Raw genomic sequence first — 19,384 nt, 5'->3', positions numbered from 1 at the left:
AATGACTACTCGATTAAGATACAATTAAATATAACGCTCTTGAGCCGATTAAGCGTTATATTAAGGGGGTCCGGAGGAGGGTTTGAATCAAGTCAACCAAGGGCTAGAAATTAATGCCCTTGACATATACTTCTCTCGCCTTGGAGAAAGATTCTTCCTACATATCAGGTCAGATATCAGTGCTTTTATTAACTAGATATTAGTATTAGAGGATATTAATATGAGTGGGAGGAGAGGAATAGAAATATAGCTTTAGTCCTTTTCACTATTCCACGTCACCGTTATTTTCAATAAAAATCATAAATTTACGCATAAAATAATGCAGATAATAAGGGTGAGCCCATTATTATATATATACGCTAAGCCGATTAAATAATAATTAATTCATTAAAAATTTGCTAACCCTACATTCCAGAGACACAAACCCCTCTAGTTCTTGGGCAGCCGGGTGTGGGAATCCAGGGGTTATAGCCTCAAGCTGACAGATAATGTCACGCATCAGCCCTCAGCCCTACGCATTCGCATAGTGTCGGCCGAAATGTGGCGACATAGGCTTCCTCAGTCGGGCGGAAAGCTACCCTTGCCGGCGAAAGGAGTAATCGATTCGATGCAACAGTGTATGGTGATCATTATTGTAGCCTCAGAAGCCGTTCTTCGTTCCTCGTTTAAAAGGATTGCCCCTTTTTACAGCAAGAGCCAAGCGAGGAGGGCATGGTCAGGGCAGGAGGCACTCAGGAGCAGGGATCCGCCGTATCGGTGCATCGGAGGCGTACCAGGCTCGTCAATCACAGCAGGAGAAGTTTGAAGCAAAACAAAACCTGTTCGAAAACATGTTGAGCTATAAACTTACTCGAGTAATTTGCACATCGCAATTTGTGGTTGAGACAAACATGCATGCCACAACGCGTTTTGCGCATCACATACCGGACGGTGTGGCGAGTGGCGGGCACAGCCCTGCCAATCACGGGCCGATGTCCTACATAGGTAAGTTAGACGCTACTACGAACCTTGACTATGCAATTCCCTTTCTAACGGCCGCGTGTGTCTCCTGTCTTTTGTTCATCTGTTCCCAAGAGTCCTCGCGATATGTAGACCTCGCCATCATGAGGGGACGGCCAGTTGCGATTGTCACTCTCTCTTGCTTCATCATTTTCATCATCACTGCGACGACATATTGGTGGAGGACAATCGATGACGATGGGAATCACCGATCCCTCTCGAGCCTGCTTGCTCCGTTGAGCCATGGTTTAACAACTCCCAATTCAGCATCTGGCGATTTATTCCCAATCGGCAAGAAAGTCGCTGTGATCGTCGAGACACGTCCTCTACAAACCCTCATCCCACTTATCCTCCACTTCGCAAGCATCCTGGGGCCCGAATGGCCCATCCTCTTCTTCACGCGCGCCTCGACTGTCAGCACACTCTCAGCATTCGGCCACGGCTCACAGCCCTTCAAACGCCTTGTAAATTCCGGACAAGTTAAGATCATCGAGCTTCCCACCGATCCCTATCTAGGGAATTACCTGGGCCTCAGCCACTTCCTCGCGTCGGAATGGTTCTGGGGGCAAATGGGACCTGCTGAATACATGCTCAACTTCCAAACCGACAGTATATTATGCGCAAACAGCGGACGACAGGTAGAAGACTTCTTCGGGTACGACTTCGTCGGCGCGTGGCACCCTTGGGTTCCAGGGGCTTTCAACGGCGGACTCTCCCTTCGAAATGTGTCCCTTGCGCGGAAAGTCGTCAGCACGTATAATATTGCGGACGATGTGGGTGGAGGAACAAAGGATGGGGAATACGAGGATGTCTGGTTTTGCAGGAAGATGAAGACTCTTGGTGGACGATTTCCAGATGAGAAGAGGGCTTCAGAGTTTGCAGTCGATCTTGTGTGGGGTGAGAGACCGATGGGCTACCATGGTGTTAGTAAGGATGTGCAAAAGGATATCCTTGGAAAGGAGAGGGTGAAGCAGATGTATGAGTGGTGTCCTGAAGCTAAACTGGCGGTCTCTCAAAAGGAAATCATAGAGTTGAATGAGGATGAGAAGAATAGCGGCGCCATTGTTGAGGATGTCCAAACTACAGGCGGAGGAAGCTTATCTTTTGGGTAGGATACATAGAATAATGCTAATCAAGGCGATACGGTTCTATTTGCTGATAGCCCTTTTACGAGGGGCAATGCTTTTGTTTCTACTTCACCGGGTTTTTCTGGCCCCATAGGCTGAGATAGCCATCAACAGGCTTTTGACTTCAACCCTTCAACCCTTCAGCCCTCACCTAACTTCTATACCTCCGCAGCAGCAGCGAGTCTTCTATCCTTCCTCCAAACCAGCAGCCACGACAACAGGATCGCTGAGATCGCCACAATAAGGAAGCAGAGACAAATGACATACGACTCATGATACCCCGGTCCGAAAATAGTGCTGTAGACATGTGGACCGACGATTCTACCAAACTGAGCACATGCATTGGTCAAACCGATGCTGATACCAGCAGCCACCGTGCCGTCGAGGGCTCTGATGCGTTCGGGCCAGATGACTGGGTACGCAGAACCGGCACAGGACGTTGCGACGATGAGGCAGAGGTATTTGACGGTGGCGTTTGGAACAGTAATAAGTAGTATGTAACATATTATGATGGTGGATTCAACTACCTAGAATTAGCAGAGAGAGCAAAGGGAAAGCTGGGACACTTACTCGCAACGGCGGTCGTCCAAGGTCTGATCCACTTCTTGTGCAACATGTAGCCCATCAGGTTGAGGAAAAGGAAGCAGCAAACATAAGGGGGCTATGGGCAAGCCAGTACTGTAATATTCGGATAGGGGGGTAGACAAATCTCAACTTACGATGTTCATCAACTGAGAGAGCGAAGTAGTGGTGAAGCCAAGCTGATAAATGACGGTAGGCAGTGCATAACCAACACCGAATCCACCAATTCGATGAGCGATCCAGTAGACTGTGAATGTGTATGTAGTCGGATCAGAGAAAAGCGCTTTGAGGGTGTTGAAATCCCAGTGTCCCTTCTCCCCCGATGGTGCGGCATCGGACAGTCGATGCAAGATGAAAGCTTTTTCTTCGGCATTCGGAAAGCGAGCTGTTTGGGGGTAGTCTGGAAGTCCAAACAGTGCCACCCAAGCCAAGAGAATTGCAGGAAGTTCTTCAATGAGAAAAAGCCATCTCCATCCTGCGAGGTGTCCTAATCCATCCAGGAAACCGATTGCGTAGGCCAAAAGTCCACTGAGAGCGCTGGCCAATTGTCCCACAGAGTAGAAGGTCGCGATACGCCAGCGCATTTCAATTGGCTTGTACCAGAATGACATATGGTAGAGAACTGCAGGGTAAAATCCAGCTTCAGCCAAGCCAACTGCAAATCGTACAACCATCATCCCTTTGAAGTTCTGAACTGCTGCCAAAGAGCAAGCACAGACACCCCACATCACAATGAGGACAAACATCCATCGTAAACGTCGAAAGCTTTTCAGAAGCAGCGTGTTGGTGGGCTCGAAGAACAGGTAGCTGTAGGAGAAGATGGAAAGTGTCCATGCCCATTGATTCGGGCTCAAGTGCAGTTGCTTCTTGATGTTAGTGCCGTTTTCGAGATTGATGATTGCAGCATTCGAGTAATTGGAGGAATCGATGACTCGGAAGATGTACACGAGGGAGTAGAACCAGACAAGCCAGAAATCGGCTTTCTTCAGGACCTTCTTTTCGTATGCTTTGCCCAAGAGCCTGTCGGCAGATGCGCCATCCTCGAGATCTTCACTTCGCGGCGGAGAAGTAGCGTATGAAGTATACCCCCCGTTCTGATCTTTCTCGACGCTCATCTTGCTCTTAGACTGGAAGGGTATCAAGAAATTTGATAAATCTACGGAATCCGGAGATATTGGGGGCGAAAGGACTCCCTTGGAGAAAAAGGGAAAGAGATCTCCTATTAGAGAGCGACGGTTTATAAATGCTCAGAAATTATACAGTGCTGGATGACGAGTGCGTTGTCGGTAAGACGACATAGCTGCAGACTGGCTCAGACCCATTATTACCACGAAGAGAACTACTCATTCAAGGTCTCAGCGATAAACTTTTGGCCTCCAGGGACGGCATTTCACTCTCCCCTTTGAAGGTTGACTCGGATTCTTTCACGATGTAGGTAGATTGGCTGTGAGTTGCTAATGGTGATGCTATTGACAGCTCTTGTCACGGAATTGTACGATCCCACTTTCAAAGTCATTTCAACTCAACTTCTTCTTTTAGAGACGTGATTTTGCAGCATGCAAGAACCCCTCACGGTGATAAACTGGTCTCCTTTCCGTTCCCAAGAGATAAACGAGAACTGCACTAATGCGGCACTATGGCACTGGAAGAACATGAATCAAATAAGATCGGCTTTTAACAGTGATGCAACGATAAGTATTATCACAACATAATCTTATTGTGGGGTTTGCCAATGATCTAGGGTGGTTCGTTGCTGGAAAGTGGGGAAGAGGATGATAGCCGCTTCCAAGCCACCCGTGCTTTGGCCAAGCCCCTATATACAAGGGTAAAGTATGACAGAGCGGGGTATTTGAACTTCAATCTGTGCTTGTCTGGGCAGAAATGCTCTTTGCAGCAAATTAAAGAATCCTTGGGGCAATGGTCTAGAAATCATGTGATAAATAGCAAAGCACGCAATCGATGCAGATCTTTGGCAATGTTGTTGAGTTGCCGAGTTATCCATTTTCGATGTATTAAGCGGCGCGAAAGCTACTCGACGCCTCAGAACATCTATAGCATTGTCGTTATTTGGGTGAATTGTTTGATCTAGGCTCTTTGTCTCATCATGGCTCCATCAGCTACCGAGCCCTTTGAATCTCAGACAACAACTACCAACCGAGTTTTGGTTAAACCATGGAGTCGTCCACAGCCTACAACTGAGAACCTTGAATGGGCGCCACTTGTGAAGATTGATCTGTCTCGTTTTGATGAACCAGGTGGGAAACAAGAACTTGCGAAGCAACTTTACGATGCTGTCACTCGTGTTGGATTCTGGGTCGTTGTCAACACAGGTATTGACGATGAGCGGGTTCTCAAACAATTCAGCATTGGCAATACATTTTTCAAGGAGCCTTTAGAAGAGAAATGCAAGAATCCTTGCAACTTTGCTGAGGGGGAATACTTCGGATACCGAGAAAATTCGCGATGGATCGGGGATACTAGAGTGAAGGAGAACATCGAGATGGTATACTTCCGCCTTATCTTAAGAACCATGTGCTAATAACTTGAAGCTCAACATCCCTAAGGCAATCCCGACGTATGAAAATGAGCCCAAACATGAGATCGTGAAAGAGAACTGGGAAGAGATTTCAAAATTTCATCGCGACGTTTGGGAGAAAGTTGCACGCAAACTTTTTGTGCTTATCGCCATTATTCTTGAGCTCCCGGAGAACTACCTTGCGGATGCACACGCATACGATGAAGACTCAGATGACCATTTGCGATACATGATTTATAATGTCAGAACTCAAGAGGAGTGGGATCGTGCCCAGGCCTATTCGAAAGGCGGCCATACCGACTTCGGCAGCTTGACTCTGCTCTTCTCGCAACATGTTGCTGGTTTGCAGATCCGGACTCCAGGAGGAAAGTGGCAATACGTGAAGCCAATCGAAGGCGGTATTACCTGCAATGCTGCCGATACCTTGACCTTCTTGACGAAGGGTAAGTACTACCCTCTCATCCGGACAGCTTCCCAGCTCACATCCAACAGGTTTCGTTAAATCTACCGTTCACCGTGTCGTGACGCCTCCAGCTGACCAACTCAACATCGCTCGACTGGGGCTGCTCTACTTCAGTCGGCCTGGAGATACCACTCCCATGAGGCCAGTTCCCTCGCCTGTTCTCGACCGGCTCGGCCTCCTGACCCCTGAAGACAAGGACCTTAACGAGCCAGTTGTCAGTGGCATCGAATATGTTCGCGCCCGAGTGAAGGACGTTCATCATAAGACCGTAGTGGATAAACGCGAGGGGACTTCGTTCGAGTTCAGGGGGTTGAAAGTTCAGAATTATTACGATTAGGAAGGAAGGTGTGGGTGACGTCGGCGACACAAGGCTTCGGAGCCATCCTGTTCGGGACTAGTTCAGAGGCTCCTCCTTTTCAATCCGGCTCCACGCGTGCTCCTGTAGACTGACCGTAACTAATTTCCCGACATCTTCCTTCTTTGTGAATGGGAACATTTTGGATACCTCTCAACTCTATATCATTTGAGAAGACCTTAGTATTGCGTGGTCTAAGCAAATAGGGACTGGGATCATGTGACCATGATCTTTCCATGATGTTTTGATATTCTTTCATCTGATTTTGTACTTCTGGTAAAAGTCATAGTGTTGCACTTCTGTGGAAATCACACTCTCTACACACTCAAGTTTCTTTGAAGTCGTTGGTCGAATCCCAATTCTGCTACCCAATTGTTGAATCCTGATTCCTTACACTGCAACCCACATATCAGACAAGAAGCGCACTCTTGTTAGGACTGCACAGGAAATATAATGGATTGTCTTCGTTAGAAAGCTTTTGTGACTTGATTTAATGGAAGATCTATTTCCCAGTCGCCATCCCAGATTTGCTTCCCATTGTGCCTTACCCTGAGCTGTCTGCACCTTGTTGAGGTCAGCGGCCACAGCGCGGTTGGAACTGCCAGCCTTCCTGATTCTGGGTACAATCGCCAACGGCGGGGGAGAAGGCACCCTAAACAGCATTGATACTAGCTTAGACTTAGGCAAGAGCGCCGTAGTTCTATTCAGTGCTTTAGACTATCTGAAATGCCGCTATGTCTTGATTGCCGGCTGCGAGGTTCTTGTTGTTCCGTCAGGGAAGGCGTTGTCTGCCTGGGCGGGCATCAGGATTGCGGATGCGAGAAGGGGAAGGAGGAAGACGAGGGAATGATGCATCTTGAGTTTGGTGATTGAGAAAAGAATAAATTTAGGATTGTAATGAAGGTGTTACTAAAAGATTGAATGTGATCAGCGCAGCTCATGGAAGAAAATGAAGCAGAAACGAATGTAAGAATTGAAGCTGTGATGATCAAGAAAGGTTTTCGGAGAGACTGCTCTTCTTTATCTTATTCTCACTCCAGCATATATCATACGCATGAGATTGTATACTCACTCTCGCCTGAGATGTTGTCACTGTCAGCCCATTCGATTATGTCTTGTACCTCCGCATCCTGTCAAGAAAACCGAAACGTTTTTCAAACAAAACATGAGCAAGAGTGCCCTTGTCCAGCAAGAACGTAGGCAGCAACCAACAACTTCTTGAAAGTATTTGCATGTATATTTTGTTTGTCGTAAAGGTCAAAGGATAAGATTTGATGGGGGCGTTGGCGGCAGGGAAATCAAAGCCGAACCCCTATTTCCCTCGGCTAATCGCAGTTTGGGTCCTGGGAACCAATCAGATCATTGGGATCGGATGGCCCATACGATTTCAAGCATTCGGACGTTGATCTTCCTAGGGCCCGGGTCGAGTTGCGCATATCAGAATCAAGAAACGACATTGTTGCTGACGCTTAGATGCTCGGTCTGCGTCGCAATGCCTTGATTATGCTGCATGTCATGCGATAAACGGTCGCCGTGGGGCAATCAAGTTGCTGATGGTTTCCAGATTAATAAAACCTAGAACTCTCGGATCTTATCACCCATCGTACATTCACCTTTTCATGTTCGTTTTCACAATGTCACTTATCTCCCAAGCCCAATGATTTTTTAGCAATCGTATGTATCTTCCTTCCACAAAGTGAACTAGCAAGTCGCATCACTCAGTCTGCGCCCCCCCCCAAGCTTTCCGCCCCCGAATGTGCATTGTCTCAAAGATAGGCGGAGCGCCAGAACGTACCGTCATAAAGATCAAATCAAAGAACTCGGAAGTATCACCTCTATCTGACAAACTCATGGTTCCTGACCAATTCAACAAATGTGGATTTTCACAGCTGAGCGTTCCGCTGTCTCTTGCTAACCTCGTTAAGCGATTATAAGGGGCAAGGGAGGGACGTTCTTCTTGCCCGCCTTTTGTGCGCGTACCAGGGGCTAAAGAATAGCCGAAAAATAAGCCCTACTTTATGACAAAATTATAAAATTTAGCCTTCTAAGCGTGGGGAAATGGGGCTAGAAGGGAATGAAATTCTTAATTGCATAAGCACCCTGCCAGGGCTGCCCTGAAAGGGTGCTTACACGTATCCTAATCAGAGTTGGCCTCCTGTTTTACCCCTTTGGGCGGACAATCCTGGTTTGAGAATGCTATGCGAGCAGAACAGAGTTGTTTGCAGGGGTTGGCAGGGGCACCTGATATGATATGTATGGAGCTGCACAGGGGAGTGGTGCTCCGCACTGCCACTCTTGAGACGCAACACGGCTTGTCTCGAGAAAAGAGGGAACTTCCTTCGTTGGAATTGAATAAATAGACAGCAACCACAGCCGGTCAATCCCTGGCGATCTTCAACAACACTTATGAGAAAAGGACTAACTGAGGAACGAGTTAGTTACGTGACCATTTTTTAATGCCACTAGCTCTGGCTTCAAATGCGGTCTCCAATGCGGATTCTCGCAATATCATGAGTCCGAAATTCTCGATTCCGGCCTGGAAATGAGAACGAGGATGTTGCAACGACAGGAGTGTAATAATATGAAGAGCACAATGATTGGACCGAAAGAACCCCACGAGGCTGGGGCTGAGTCAAGCCACCTGACGCCCGACGAGGCTCAACTTGATGTATTTCATCTTCACTCTCTGCTCATGATATCGCCAAAAATGAAGATAACGAACGTGAAGTGAGATCTGCTCGTGTCTCTTAGCTCGTGTTGTGAGCTCGACTTCTCCAGAGTGTATTCAAGAGGAAAAAGGTGTGAAGGTTGCGACAGCCTCGCCTTGAGCTTTCCAGAATGGAAGTCCTAGCCACAGCCTCGAGCGTCCTTGCCGTCGTCTCCTTGGCCTTACAACTTGCTGACAATGTCCAAAGACTCGTTGACTTTTGGGATTCTGTCAAAGAGGCTCCAGTCGAAGCTGCGGAGATTAGATCCCAGCTCCAGATACTTGGTGCACTTTTAAGGAGCATCGAACGAGAGGGTCGACGCTCACCAAACGACGATGGAAGCAGTCTGGGCCATGGTTGTCTTCTCGTTTGCAAAGGGAGCGTCGCCAAGCTGGAGAAGCTGTCGAATGGATGGGAGCAGGAATTGAGCCGTAACGGCTCAATTCGGCGCAAATGGTCGTGTTTGAGGAAGGCTTTGAAGGGGAATGAACTGGATCGCTACTGGTGCGAGCTTGAACGGGCCAAAAGTACACTGATTATGTATTTGTGCTTGAGAAATGGGTGAGCTATGGCATTTATGCTTTGTTCACTTCAAATACTGACTTCGAACAGCCAGCTTCAAGACTCGTTGCATCGACTTATAATGAGGGTGAGACCGGCACCTCTGGAGGACTGTAAACCATCAACCATCATTAAAACTGTTGGATCAGTTGTCCCGACAACCATCGGTAATCGATTCAAGAAGCTGCATCTTGGCACAGCGGTGTACGAGTTGCACCTGAGCTTTGGGGTCATCCGCATACGAATGGTCAGGGAGACAGTCATCGATAAATGCTCTCCGCCAACGCACTCGCAGATGATCAGACACCCTAAACATTGGAATATCGTTGCCACCCTTTTGCCCAAATTCACGCTGTGGAGAGTACTCGAATTTTCTTTCACCCAGAGATTCAACTCTATTGGCGCTGGACTTCGGACCTTCAACATTCGGCCGGGCTGGTCTCCGATCTTCGAATACTCTGGTCGAGGGGACCTACAAAGCGTCAGAAGGCTCGTCGAAGATGGTCTCGCATCGCCCAATGATGTGGATCCGGATGGGTGGACTGTACTACACGTAAGCTCCGCCTTTCTTGGGAATATTGTACATCAACTGAACTTCCATTTTAGTGGGCTGCAGGTGCTCACCAAGCAACAATGTGCCAGTTGCTTCTTGCTCTTGGTGCTGTACCAGATCCTGTGACTAAACGTCAGGAGACACCACTTCTCGTCGCAGCACGGGCAAATGAGCGACCTCTGGGCAGGGGCTATCTTCATCCAAGACATGACGAAAGCACAACCCTAGATACGATGAGGGTCTTGGTTGAGCAAGGGAAAAATGACCCAATGCAAAGTGGCGATATTGGATACAATTCCATCTTCATGGCTTCCAAGAATCGTTCTGGTAGATCGCTACTATGGCTCATACACCAAGAGGAATATGAGCTTGACCTCAGTTATACAACACCAGGGGGGACCACAGCAGCGTCTTTGTTTGTACAAAGAGAAGACTTGTCCCCAACACTATTTGAACCACTTCTCAGTAAGTGGACGGCAATTGAAGCACCCTGTGCAAAATGGTGGCGCCCTCAATTTGCCAACCGTCACGTTAGAATCCTAGGTATGGTCCCAGGCGATACCACGCAGAACTTTCACTGACAGAAAGCAGAACCTTCAATGATCCAGTATGCTGTGTGGACTTGGTACGACAATCTTCTGAACTCTTATGACGAACGTTTCCCACACCACGGCCCCGTAGAGGAATTTAAATCGGTTCCGTCACCGCTGGCCACTATAGAAACACTAATTGCCTACGGAGCGGACCTTTATTGCAATGGTAGTTTGGTCAAAACGCTCTTGAGAGGATTGGTGCTAAATATAGTTCAATTTGATGGAGAGGAGCGCCCTCTGAACGTTACGAGATACTGCATGTCTAGATGGCTGGAGCTTGTCCAACAGCTTGGTTTCGACCTCAAGGATTACCTCCGGATTGAAGCCGAAAAGCAAAAGGGGCGGTGTTATAACATTGGAGCTGGAATTATAATGGGTGTGTGCTTTGATGAGGATACTGCACCACATATATGGACCGTCTTTCAAGGGCCTCCAGAAAGAGAGAAGAATGTGGTTGTGGATCGCATCACCAGTTGCGCAAATTGGAAAGAGTGGCAGTTCCTTTTTGCGCTCCCAAAACCGCCACCTCGATTAAAAACACAAGAAATCCTGGAGCAGTCGGTAGGAGTAATCGCGTTCCAGAAACAATGCGCTTGTCCTGAGTTCGGGGTTCATTTGAAATCCTGCAAGGGTCCAAATATTGAGAACATAAACGACGGCTCTAAACCCTCACCGGGCACACTCGCCTCCGCGATCCCCTCAAGGAAACGCAGAATTGTTTCTGCGATACTATACTACATGATCTCTGCGACGCGATATCGACACGAATTTACTTTTTATGTCTTCGTTCTGGCGTGTTTATTTGGATGCAGCTACTTTGCTCGATTCTGGATTGCGGGTGGGGTTTTCTTGGCTTTGAAACTATTTCAAGATACCATTTCATACTGGATTTGATATGAATATTTTACAGTTGGTCTCTTTCTTGGGAAAGGCTTGGATGAAAGGGGTGAATGTTTATTTTCCGATGACTTTCTCTAACATAAGATACCCTTCAAGTTCAATTCAGCAGATATCATCTCCCTCCAGATATCAATAAATCCCTACAATGACTAACGCCAAGGAAACAGAGGATCAGACGCTGCTACGCCAAGAAATATCTGAAGCCCGAATATCAACTTTGGGGATAGCTTCACCAGCCATGTCTTACATCTACATTCAGCTCCAGCCCGCCAAGAAACATTAGTTTTGACAACCAACACAAGAATTCAACGTCCCCTCAAGATCTTCAAGTCTAAACCACGAACCTAAGATACAATAAACTGCCCTCCACACTTAAAATGCATCTCCAACCTCCAAGCCTTTTGCTACTCGCGGTCTTCATCGCAACTGCTTCAACAAAAGCTCTCCCCTGCACCACCACACACAAACCGGAGAAAACCCACACTCACACACCGTCAAAAACCTGCACTCACAGCCACCAAACAATCATACCAACCTGCGACCCCGTCTTCACCTGCGGCAATCCAGTAATATGTCCGCCGCAGGACCCTGTCGTCTGTATTCCAACGGATCATAAGTGCAAGATCGCGACGACTTGTACATGGTTCGTGATCTGCGATAATGTTGCGACACCTTGTGGCGGGGATAATGTTACTGAACTATGTGTTGATAAGAGTATTCCTTGTCGCTCACTGGCGGGATACGTGCCTTGAAGATTTTTTTTATTGTGTAAGGGTGCGCGGAGGGTGGTCGTGGGGAGATGCGGGTTACTGAATTTGAGTTTGGCTCGTGGAGTTGTTGGGGAGGTGCTTTGGGAAGTGGAAACGAAATCAAAGACATATGTATTGAGAGCGGATTTTATGGGAAACGGCGTCTTCAAAAATGGTTCAGTCAGTTGCAACACTCACCTCGGTAACAGTTACTGTATGATGAAAGGAGCGCGCTTGCCCGCCACGAACCATAATGATAATACTCGCTCCTCGTCTCTACCCAGCCCCTAATGTTCGCTGACCAGTATGTAATTCTCCAGCGGGCCGTGAATCTGGCATTTCATCTACTTCTGGGTTGAGGGTCGACATGACCGTTCATATTGACAACACTTCTTCTGTGGCCAGAAAACGTCCTCCGCGGAATCAGGTCGGTCCTGCTCGGAACTCAGTGCCGAACTCTGACCTCGACTCCCATCACACAACCAGCAATTGCTGGCGGTGGCAACGTGCGACACAGCAGCAACCCATCGATGACCCTGCATACGCTCGTCGTCACGTGGGTGTGCAGCCAAACGACAGAAGCCATAACCTGGTAGCTGCTCCTGCATCTGCATCTCGAAGCAGGATTACCAGCCGATCGCAGCCTCAACCTGAACCACCTGCCAGGTATCAGCTCAACCCGCGCCTCCTCACCGGGGAAGTGGACTTTCAACTTCCCCACCGTTCACAGACCACAATCGCCATCATCAGGAAATGAGCTGACCGCCTCCCGCCCCAAGCTTCCAGCCTCGAGTCTATTCGAGCAATACGTAATCAAGACGGGAGGCCTTTGATTCGTTATATTCATCCGATGATCCAATTCCGTGGGGGCAAGAAGGAAAGGGTCTGAATCATGGATTCATGGTGATGACCACGGTCAGCCATTTGGGCAAGGTACTTCGCGATGAGTTTCCCACTCCGTTTCATCGCATGTGGAGATGGGGAGAGAATGTGAGACCTGACGTTGGGACATGCTTTGCAGGTATGCAGCAAGGGTTTTTCTGCAGATCGGTAGAGGGGCCGTGCAGGTTTCGGGGGCGAGAGGAGATCGTTTTTGCCCTGTGTCACCGTTTGCGGTTGTGCGATCTGCCGGGTGGCTTGCAGGGGGATATTGGGCGATGTTGAGGCGAGCTGATGGCCGGTTCCAGCGGCCTTGACCAGAAGATGAAACGAGATCGGTGGCTGGGGTGAGGCAGCGCGGGCGTGATCCCGTGTCGGATGTGGTTGAAGCTGGTGCTTGCTTCTTAACTACCGTATACGCTGTCGCACGGCTCGGAGGGAGGTTGAGGCACAGCATCGGGATTTTTCTCCAGCCCCGGATTTCAGCGACCTGGTGTGGATCCCTTTACGACCAAAGCGTCCAGCACCGCAGGGCCGGTAGGGTTCTCTTGAGATCGTTTGCAGCAATGTGTCGTACAGCGCGAGCTCGGCTCTGTCATGCAGGTAGCCGTCAGTTTGCCCCTGTCAGAAACGGCTGTTCACCTCTAGCAGATGGGCCATGAGGGAGCAGTGCCACATCTGCAGAATCATGAGACGAGCGAACACGTTCATTCGCAGATCTGGTCTGTGTCACCAATGGTCGGACACGTGCAGTGGAGCTGCTGGTAAAGTCTAGCCGGACTGGCAACCTCGCCTGCTGCAGAAGCCACCCCATGCACTGGCCAATCAGAGAAAGACCGAACTCATCGAGGATCAGGAATGCTATTGGGAGACATTAGCAAGTGTGAAAGATGACAGATATAAACTTTTGCTGCTTCAACAGACCTGTCCGTGTCCATCCATACTGGGTAGGAGACGGGAGGCTTGGTGGGGCCGTGACTTTTCACAGTTCTTAGATTGAACAAGCAGGAGAATAGCAAGCAATGAGAAGGAAAGATTGATAGCAAATGCGGAGGAGGAACGGTCTTTCCCGCCGGCTTCTTCGGTACCTCTAGAAGTCCAGCGTCTCATGTCTGCCTTGGAGTATCACTCGGATCTACCATCCCTTGTGGATAAGTCAGTCCCATTTGAACTTCTAGCCATATAAGTGTATGTGGGTCATCCCACAAACATCATGTAGAATACTTTCCACTTGGTTCTAAGTTTTGCTTCATATTTTTGACTTTTCTGCAAGTATCTGTCCATAAGCAAGTGGAATTAGTGGGAGTTTCTGGATATTTCAAAAAGTTTGGTACCGTGGTGGAAACAGGCTTCAGTCTAAGGTAAGCAATACCGCCTTCCTGCTCTGCTGGCGGTGAGGCGAGCCCAGTTTGGTAACTTGGAGAAGTGACATGCTGTGGCAGTTTATCTTTCGAGCGTCTCAGACCAAGCGACCCTGGGCAGGAGATAAGCCGAAGAGCGATTCAAAGCCACGAACCGCAGTGTTCTCCGCTTAGATTGTCGCACTCTTGAGAAGGAGCAGTTATTTGAGGTCTCAATCCTGTACGGCGCCAATTCTTCATAGACTGACCGCTTGAGTCTTCTGAAGGTTTAACTTGACCGCTTGGAGTCGGCCGTTTGGAGGTCTCCCTGCATTGCATGCGCAGGAGGCTGACGGCTGTTCATGTACATCGGGCGTTCGACGTGGAAATAGAACATTCGCAAAGCTACGTTGAGCTAAGACAGGGTAGCGGTGAGGCGTTACCAAAATGTTTATCAACGCAGAGCCCCGGATTGCCCCGAACGGCTTCGAAGCCTTTGTCCCATTCCACAGAGCGGAGTCAATGCATCAAAGACTTGTTGAGATGACGAACAACGACGTGAACGCTTGGAGTGTCTGCCGGCCCGTGGCCTTGTCGACTTCCAGTATCTGGGATCAACAGATAGATGACTTCGGAAACGAAAACTTCTCTGTAAATCAGCTCTCGAAGGAAAAGATGCAGGTTGAGCTAATGATCAATAGGTTCAAAGCCCTTATGCTGGATACTTCCAAGAAACTTCCTTGGCCGTTCCAAGACAGGCTGTCGATTGCCCGAAGACTTCTTCGTACACAGTCGCTCACAAGCCCCAGTGCCAGTCAAACAAGAATCCAACCGCTTCTGAGCAGCCATACCAAGACTCAGCATCTGATATGAATTTCATTCAGAAGCAGAGCCCAATGCTTGGACATGACTATTCTCAGTGGAGTCTTGGACGTGGGCGTGGCAGCTTTACGGAGTTTTCGAATTCGAACATGCGAAATGTGCTCAAGGACTTTCCATGTCAAACCTCGATCGAGTCAAACCTCACCACGTTCACGCCAGTCTCTTCCGCTCAACATTTGCAGGCGTCCTACCGAGACGAGTCCTTGTCGATGGGCACCAGTTTCAACATGGACAGAACCAGCCCCAACATAGCCTACAACAGCTACTCGCCAATGACCACATCTGTGAACCCTCAGTCACTCATCTCTGGCCTCGACAACGGTCACGGCTCATCGAAAAAGGTGGGATGGTGGCCGCAGACTTTGGCCGATAATAGATACCGAGATCAAGTTACTTGTGAAGTCCCACTGACCTACGACGGTCTTCCAAAATGCCAGACTCAACAACTTCAGCAGCAATACTGTGATCTTTGGAACACCACCACACAGGGGACTGATGATTGGACAGCACAGACCATCGCCTCAAGCACCATTTCTCCAAAGGTCCTGACATTGAACGTCTCTTCCACTTTGTCATCTTCATCTGGTTCTAGTCAAGAGGCTATGATTGGGCTCTCCGGGCTAGGCACTTTTGCAAGCAGCAGCGAAGAATCATCTGACCAATCTGGACCGGAGACCTTGGCCGTTGTAGAGCCGCCGCCGTCTCGTCCTCATAGACAACGTCAGAATCTCCCAGAATCGGCGCCAACTTCACGCAGAATCATGCCGGTCCTCCCCAGCAACGACTTTGCGCAAGATAGAAACACCAAGAAGAGATCAACGAAGTTTGTCAAGTCAGCAAACAGTGCCCGCAGAAGATCCAGTCCTGTGCCAACCAGTAATCAAAGCACCAAGCATTCATCGTCCTGGAGAGCTGGAGTATCTGCTCCACGGCCGAAGAAGATCGAACCAAAGTATGTGAGCCCAGAGCCCGAGCCACTCTGGGCCACGCTGGCTCAATCATCAACAACGGCGCAGGCAATGCATCACCGAGACGGAAAGGACGATTTCCTGGTCCGTTCGAAGCTAGCTGGCATGTCATACAAAGAGATCCGTCGTCAAGGTAAATTTTCCGAGGCAGAGTCGACACTGCGAGGGCGCTTCCGTACTTTGACCAAACACAAGGCCGCCAGAGTGAGGAAGCCCGAATGGGATGACAACGATGTAAGTCAGCTGTGCTCTACGACTGATACAGCTGACCTTTAGGCAGATTCGACTTCTCAAGAAGGCAGTCCGCAAGCTAACCCACGGTGACCCAAAGAACTGCAAGGTTCCCTGGAAGCAAGTTGCTGAATATATAGCCAACAATGGGGGCTCATACCACTTTGGCAATGCCACCTGTCGGAAGCGCTGGGATGAACTTCAAGCCAGATCGGACTGCTGATTAGATTGAGCATGGATTTTAAACCTACGGACGATCGAGGGCGTGTATGAATTTCGGAGAGGGTTGCATACTTGCATTTCGATAGGTGATTTTGTGCGCTGAAAATCGGAGTTGAACTGCATGGCATGTGCGTTTGGTGCAAAATGGTGTGTTTTTTATTCTGGTTGGATTTGCTGTTATTGATTATAGACCTTTAATGGTAGTCGTATAATTCATGGCCTGGGCTATAATTTCCCTCCTTTTGCATCTGTAGCTGGCGGTACACCAATTGCCAGGAGAATATCTTTCAACTTCTCCTCGTCATTGCGAAAGGCATCCCATTCTTGCTCGCTTTTCACTAAAAGAGTGCCTCCAAGAATGGTGCCATTGAGAAGAATGGGACCCACAAGGTCTCCATTATTGGCCTTTATCTTCGAACCTTCTGACAGTCGTGGACATAGTACCATGGCCTGATTGGTGAGGCAAAGATTGTAGGAGAAAGGCATCTTCTCTGGAGATAGGCCAGAATTCATGTCGTCTGATCTCTTGGCAACGGCTACACACCGCTCAAGTAACGACGTATATATGTCGTGCAGGTCTTTCGGGGTTGGATCTTTGGTCAATGGGTTGGCAAAGTACGCGAACGGGAGGACTGCTTGAAATTAGTCGCATGTTGGTCGGACAAGAACACAAATCATACCGGGTTCGAGAGTATTTATGAGCCTATCAGCTAATACCTCCCAATTGCCGCCTTCCTGTATGCCATTACGCATGGACTCGACGGGAAGGAATTGAATATGCCGGTGCGGCTGGCTCGCCCCCGAAGCTTCCCCGCTGTTGAAGAAGCCAAAAAGTTCTTCTCCATTTTCCCTGTATGCCTTCATGCAGGCGTATGCAGCTTCAAGATCGTCTTGTTCTAGTGGGTCTGTCTGTTGTTTAAAGGTTTTCGTAGCGAGAATGAAGTGATTCGGAATTACGGGGAATTTGTTGAGGACGAGGAAGTGGGACGGAGATAGGTCTGTTACGAAGAGGCCTTTGGGAGGGTTCTCAAAGGGGTCAATTGACTTGGAGTCCGAGAGTTTGTTGGACTTGGGCTTGTTGGCAAGAGCTGGGGAGAAACGAAGTTGGAACTGAGTGATGTTAGTCGCTTTTTCGAGGATTCGAAATGAAGTTTCATACTGGAAGGCCTTCGCAATGGAGGATTGAGACCCGCGTTTCGAAGAACGTTATATCTCCAGACGCTTGAGCAGCTTTGAATTGTTTGCAAACAAGCGCTGGCAGATTTTGGATTGTGGACATCTTATCTTATGTTCCTGAATTGATGGAGGAAAGAGGTGGATAGTCTTCGTCATCCGAAGGTTCGGAGCCGGTTATAAGTTTTTCCGGTGCAATTCAGCTGGGAAGTATCTCCAGACTTCTTCAACAGTATAAGATTGAAATTGGATCTATGGAATCTTGCAACTATTTGTTGTTTCTTGTTCAAGTCAAGCGTCAAAAATTTGTACACGTTTGGATAAAGACATCTTCTACTTTCTGATAGATCGCGTTCCACCTATTTTGAAACAGACATCTTGTTGTCACAGCACTCACCATCATATCTCCTCCCCAAAGTTCGATTCGAGCTCAGATTTGGTGACCCCAGCACCTTCAGCAATTCCATCCCCCATCCCCTCCATACACAGCGCCAGTCACATAGGAGCTCTCAGGTCCCAACAAGAAAGCAATGATACTCGCCATCTCTTCTGCGGTTCCGTTCCTCTTGATGGCGGTGGGATTGTCCTTCCCCTCATCGGGATTCCCTTCCTGTGCTTGAAGCAACAGAGGCGTCATGATAGCTCCTGGAGCCACGGCGTTCACACGAATCTCCCGATTACCAACTTCCTTCGCCGTACATCGAGTCAACCCAACGACGGCGTGCTTGCTCGCCGAGTATGCTGCACTTCCTGGAAAACCTGGAGCATATCAGAAGTTTGATCACAAGATAATAATGGGAGAAAGATACCCATGACTCCCTGAATGGAAGAAATGTTCACGATGGAACCTCCATCCGAGATCTTCTTCAACTCAGTTCTTAGGCAGTACATCAACCCCGTCAAATTGACCGCCATGATCCGATCCCACTCCTCATCTTCCACATCAGCCAACTTGGTAACTCCGTGATATTTCCCTATGATTCCAGCACCGTTCACAGCTCCATCTAACTTGCCATATTTCTCGATGATGCCGTGGATCCAGGAATCCACATCAGACCGCTTGGTTACGTCGACTTTGGTGACGGTGAAAGGGACGCCGAGGGGAGTGAAGTGTGATGTTGCTCCTTCCAGAGCTTTGGGGTCGACGTCTGAGATACAAACTGTTGCACCTCGAGACGAGATGAGCTTGGCAGTCGCAAGACCAATGCCAGATGCTCCTCCAGAGATAGCGACGACTTTGCCTTCCATTGCTGGTTTGTCTCTCAGATCATCCGGATGGCTCTTGGGCTGGTTCAATGTGAGATTAAAAAACCTACCAGAGTTCTCAAAAACAGCTGTCACGCTTTCACACGGGCTGTGACACCCCGCTGGTTCTCCTCGGTGCGTCGTCCGGAGTCTTTCCACCAACCCCGCGTTGTGGTGGTCGTCATGATTTGATTTGCTCGTGAAGGAATGCGCCGAAAAATAACCTCCCGCATTAATGCTGCACTAATGCTGCATAAATCTGGCAAGGAATTTTTCTTAGTGGGGCAGCAGGGGTGCCGGCTTCCCCATGTTTCAGGC

The 19,384-nt window shown here is 48.8% G+C and overlaps 8 protein-coding genes across 8 annotated transcripts; 5 read left to right on the top strand and 3 right to left on the bottom strand.

The window, feature by feature from the left end:
* Window positions 1–538: 538 nt before the first annotated feature.
* K444DRAFT_631332 (uncharacterized protein) lies at window positions 539–2,111 on the top strand (the record flags this gene model as incomplete). Its single annotated transcript, XM_024883346.1, has 3 exons — window positions 539–617; window positions 691–984; window positions 1,093–2,111. The coding sequence occupies 3 exons, from the start codon at window positions 539–541 to the stop codon at window positions 2,109–2,111; spliced, it is 1,392 nt and encodes a 463-aa protein (XP_024735198.1).
* A 65-nt stretch (window positions 2,112–2,176) lies between these two features.
* On the bottom strand, window positions 2,177–3,823 carry K444DRAFT_726358 (MFS general substrate transporter; the record flags this gene model as incomplete). Its single annotated transcript, XM_024888667.1, has 3 exons — window positions 2,177–2,649; window positions 2,697–2,787; window positions 2,846–3,823. The coding sequence occupies 3 exons, from the start codon at window positions 3,821–3,823 to the stop codon at window positions 2,285–2,287; spliced, it is 1,434 nt and encodes a 477-aa protein (XP_024735197.1). The 3' UTR covers window positions 2,177–2,284.
* Window positions 3,824–4,695: 872 nt separating this feature from the next.
* K444DRAFT_726354 (Clavaminate synthase-like protein) lies at window positions 4,696–6,044 on the top strand (the record flags this gene model as incomplete). Its single annotated transcript, XM_024888666.1, has 3 exons — window positions 4,696–5,211; window positions 5,258–5,687; window positions 5,737–6,044. Exons 1-3 carry the CDS (start codon window positions 4,813–4,815, stop codon window positions 6,042–6,044), a joined length of 1,137 nt encoding a protein of 378 aa, XP_024735196.1. The 5' UTR covers window positions 4,696–4,812.
* A 2,856-nt stretch (window positions 6,045–8,900) lies between these two features.
* K444DRAFT_664758 (uncharacterized protein) lies at window positions 8,901–11,371 on the top strand (the record flags this gene model as incomplete). The annotated part of the gene is made up of 4 exons (XM_024886999.1): window positions 8,901–9,331; window positions 9,383–9,884; window positions 9,938–10,427; window positions 10,476–11,371. The coding sequence occupies 4 exons, from the start codon at window positions 8,901–8,903 to the stop codon at window positions 11,369–11,371; spliced, it is 2,319 nt and encodes a 772-aa protein (XP_024735195.1).
* A 191-nt stretch (window positions 11,372–11,562) lies between these two features.
* Window positions 11,563–12,311, top strand: K444DRAFT_442310 (uncharacterized protein). The gene has a single exon (XM_024872847.1). It carries the CDS (start codon window positions 11,755–11,757, stop codon window positions 12,127–12,129), a length of 375 nt encoding a protein of 124 aa, XP_024735194.1. The 5' UTR covers window positions 11,563–11,754; the 3' UTR covers window positions 12,130–12,311.
* Window positions 12,312–14,792: 2,481 nt separating this feature from the next.
* Window positions 14,793–16,649, top strand: K444DRAFT_532578 (uncharacterized protein; the record flags this gene model as incomplete). Its single annotated transcript, XM_024875089.1, has 3 exons — window positions 14,793–14,996; window positions 15,047–16,429; window positions 16,476–16,649. The coding sequence occupies 3 exons, from the start codon at window positions 14,793–14,795 to the stop codon at window positions 16,647–16,649; spliced, it is 1,761 nt and encodes a 586-aa protein (XP_024735193.1).
* A 224-nt stretch (window positions 16,650–16,873) lies between these two features.
* On the bottom strand, window positions 16,874–17,927 carry K444DRAFT_631327 (Ap4A phosphorylase-like protein II; the record flags this gene model as incomplete). The annotated part of the gene is made up of 3 exons (XM_024883345.1): window positions 16,874–17,280; window positions 17,329–17,758; window positions 17,808–17,927. 3 exons carry the CDS (start codon window positions 17,925–17,927, stop codon window positions 16,874–16,876), a joined length of 957 nt encoding a protein of 318 aa, XP_024735192.1.
* A 150-nt stretch (window positions 17,928–18,077) lies between these two features.
* K444DRAFT_564292 (short chain dehydrogenase) lies at window positions 18,078–19,209 on the bottom strand. Its single transcript, XM_024877056.1, has 2 exons — window positions 18,631–19,209; window positions 18,078–18,580 (listed from the first exon to the last, which is right to left on the bottom strand). Exons 1-2 carry the CDS (start codon window positions 19,067–19,069, stop codon window positions 18,276–18,278), a joined length of 744 nt encoding a protein of 247 aa, XP_024735191.1. The 5' UTR covers window positions 19,070–19,209; the 3' UTR covers window positions 18,078–18,275.
* Window positions 19,210–19,384: the final 175 nt, after the last annotated feature.

The sequence above is a fragment of the Hyaloscypha bicolor genome (assembly GCF_002865645.1).
Source record: "Hyaloscypha bicolor E unplaced genomic scaffold K444scaffold_98, whole genome shotgun sequence".
NCBI lineage: Eukaryota > Fungi > Ascomycota > Leotiomycetes > Helotiales > Hyaloscyphaceae > Hyaloscypha > Hyaloscypha bicolor.
The sequence above is the reverse complement of the archived record's forward strand: the minus strand, read 5'-3'. Positions and strand labels throughout refer to the sequence as shown.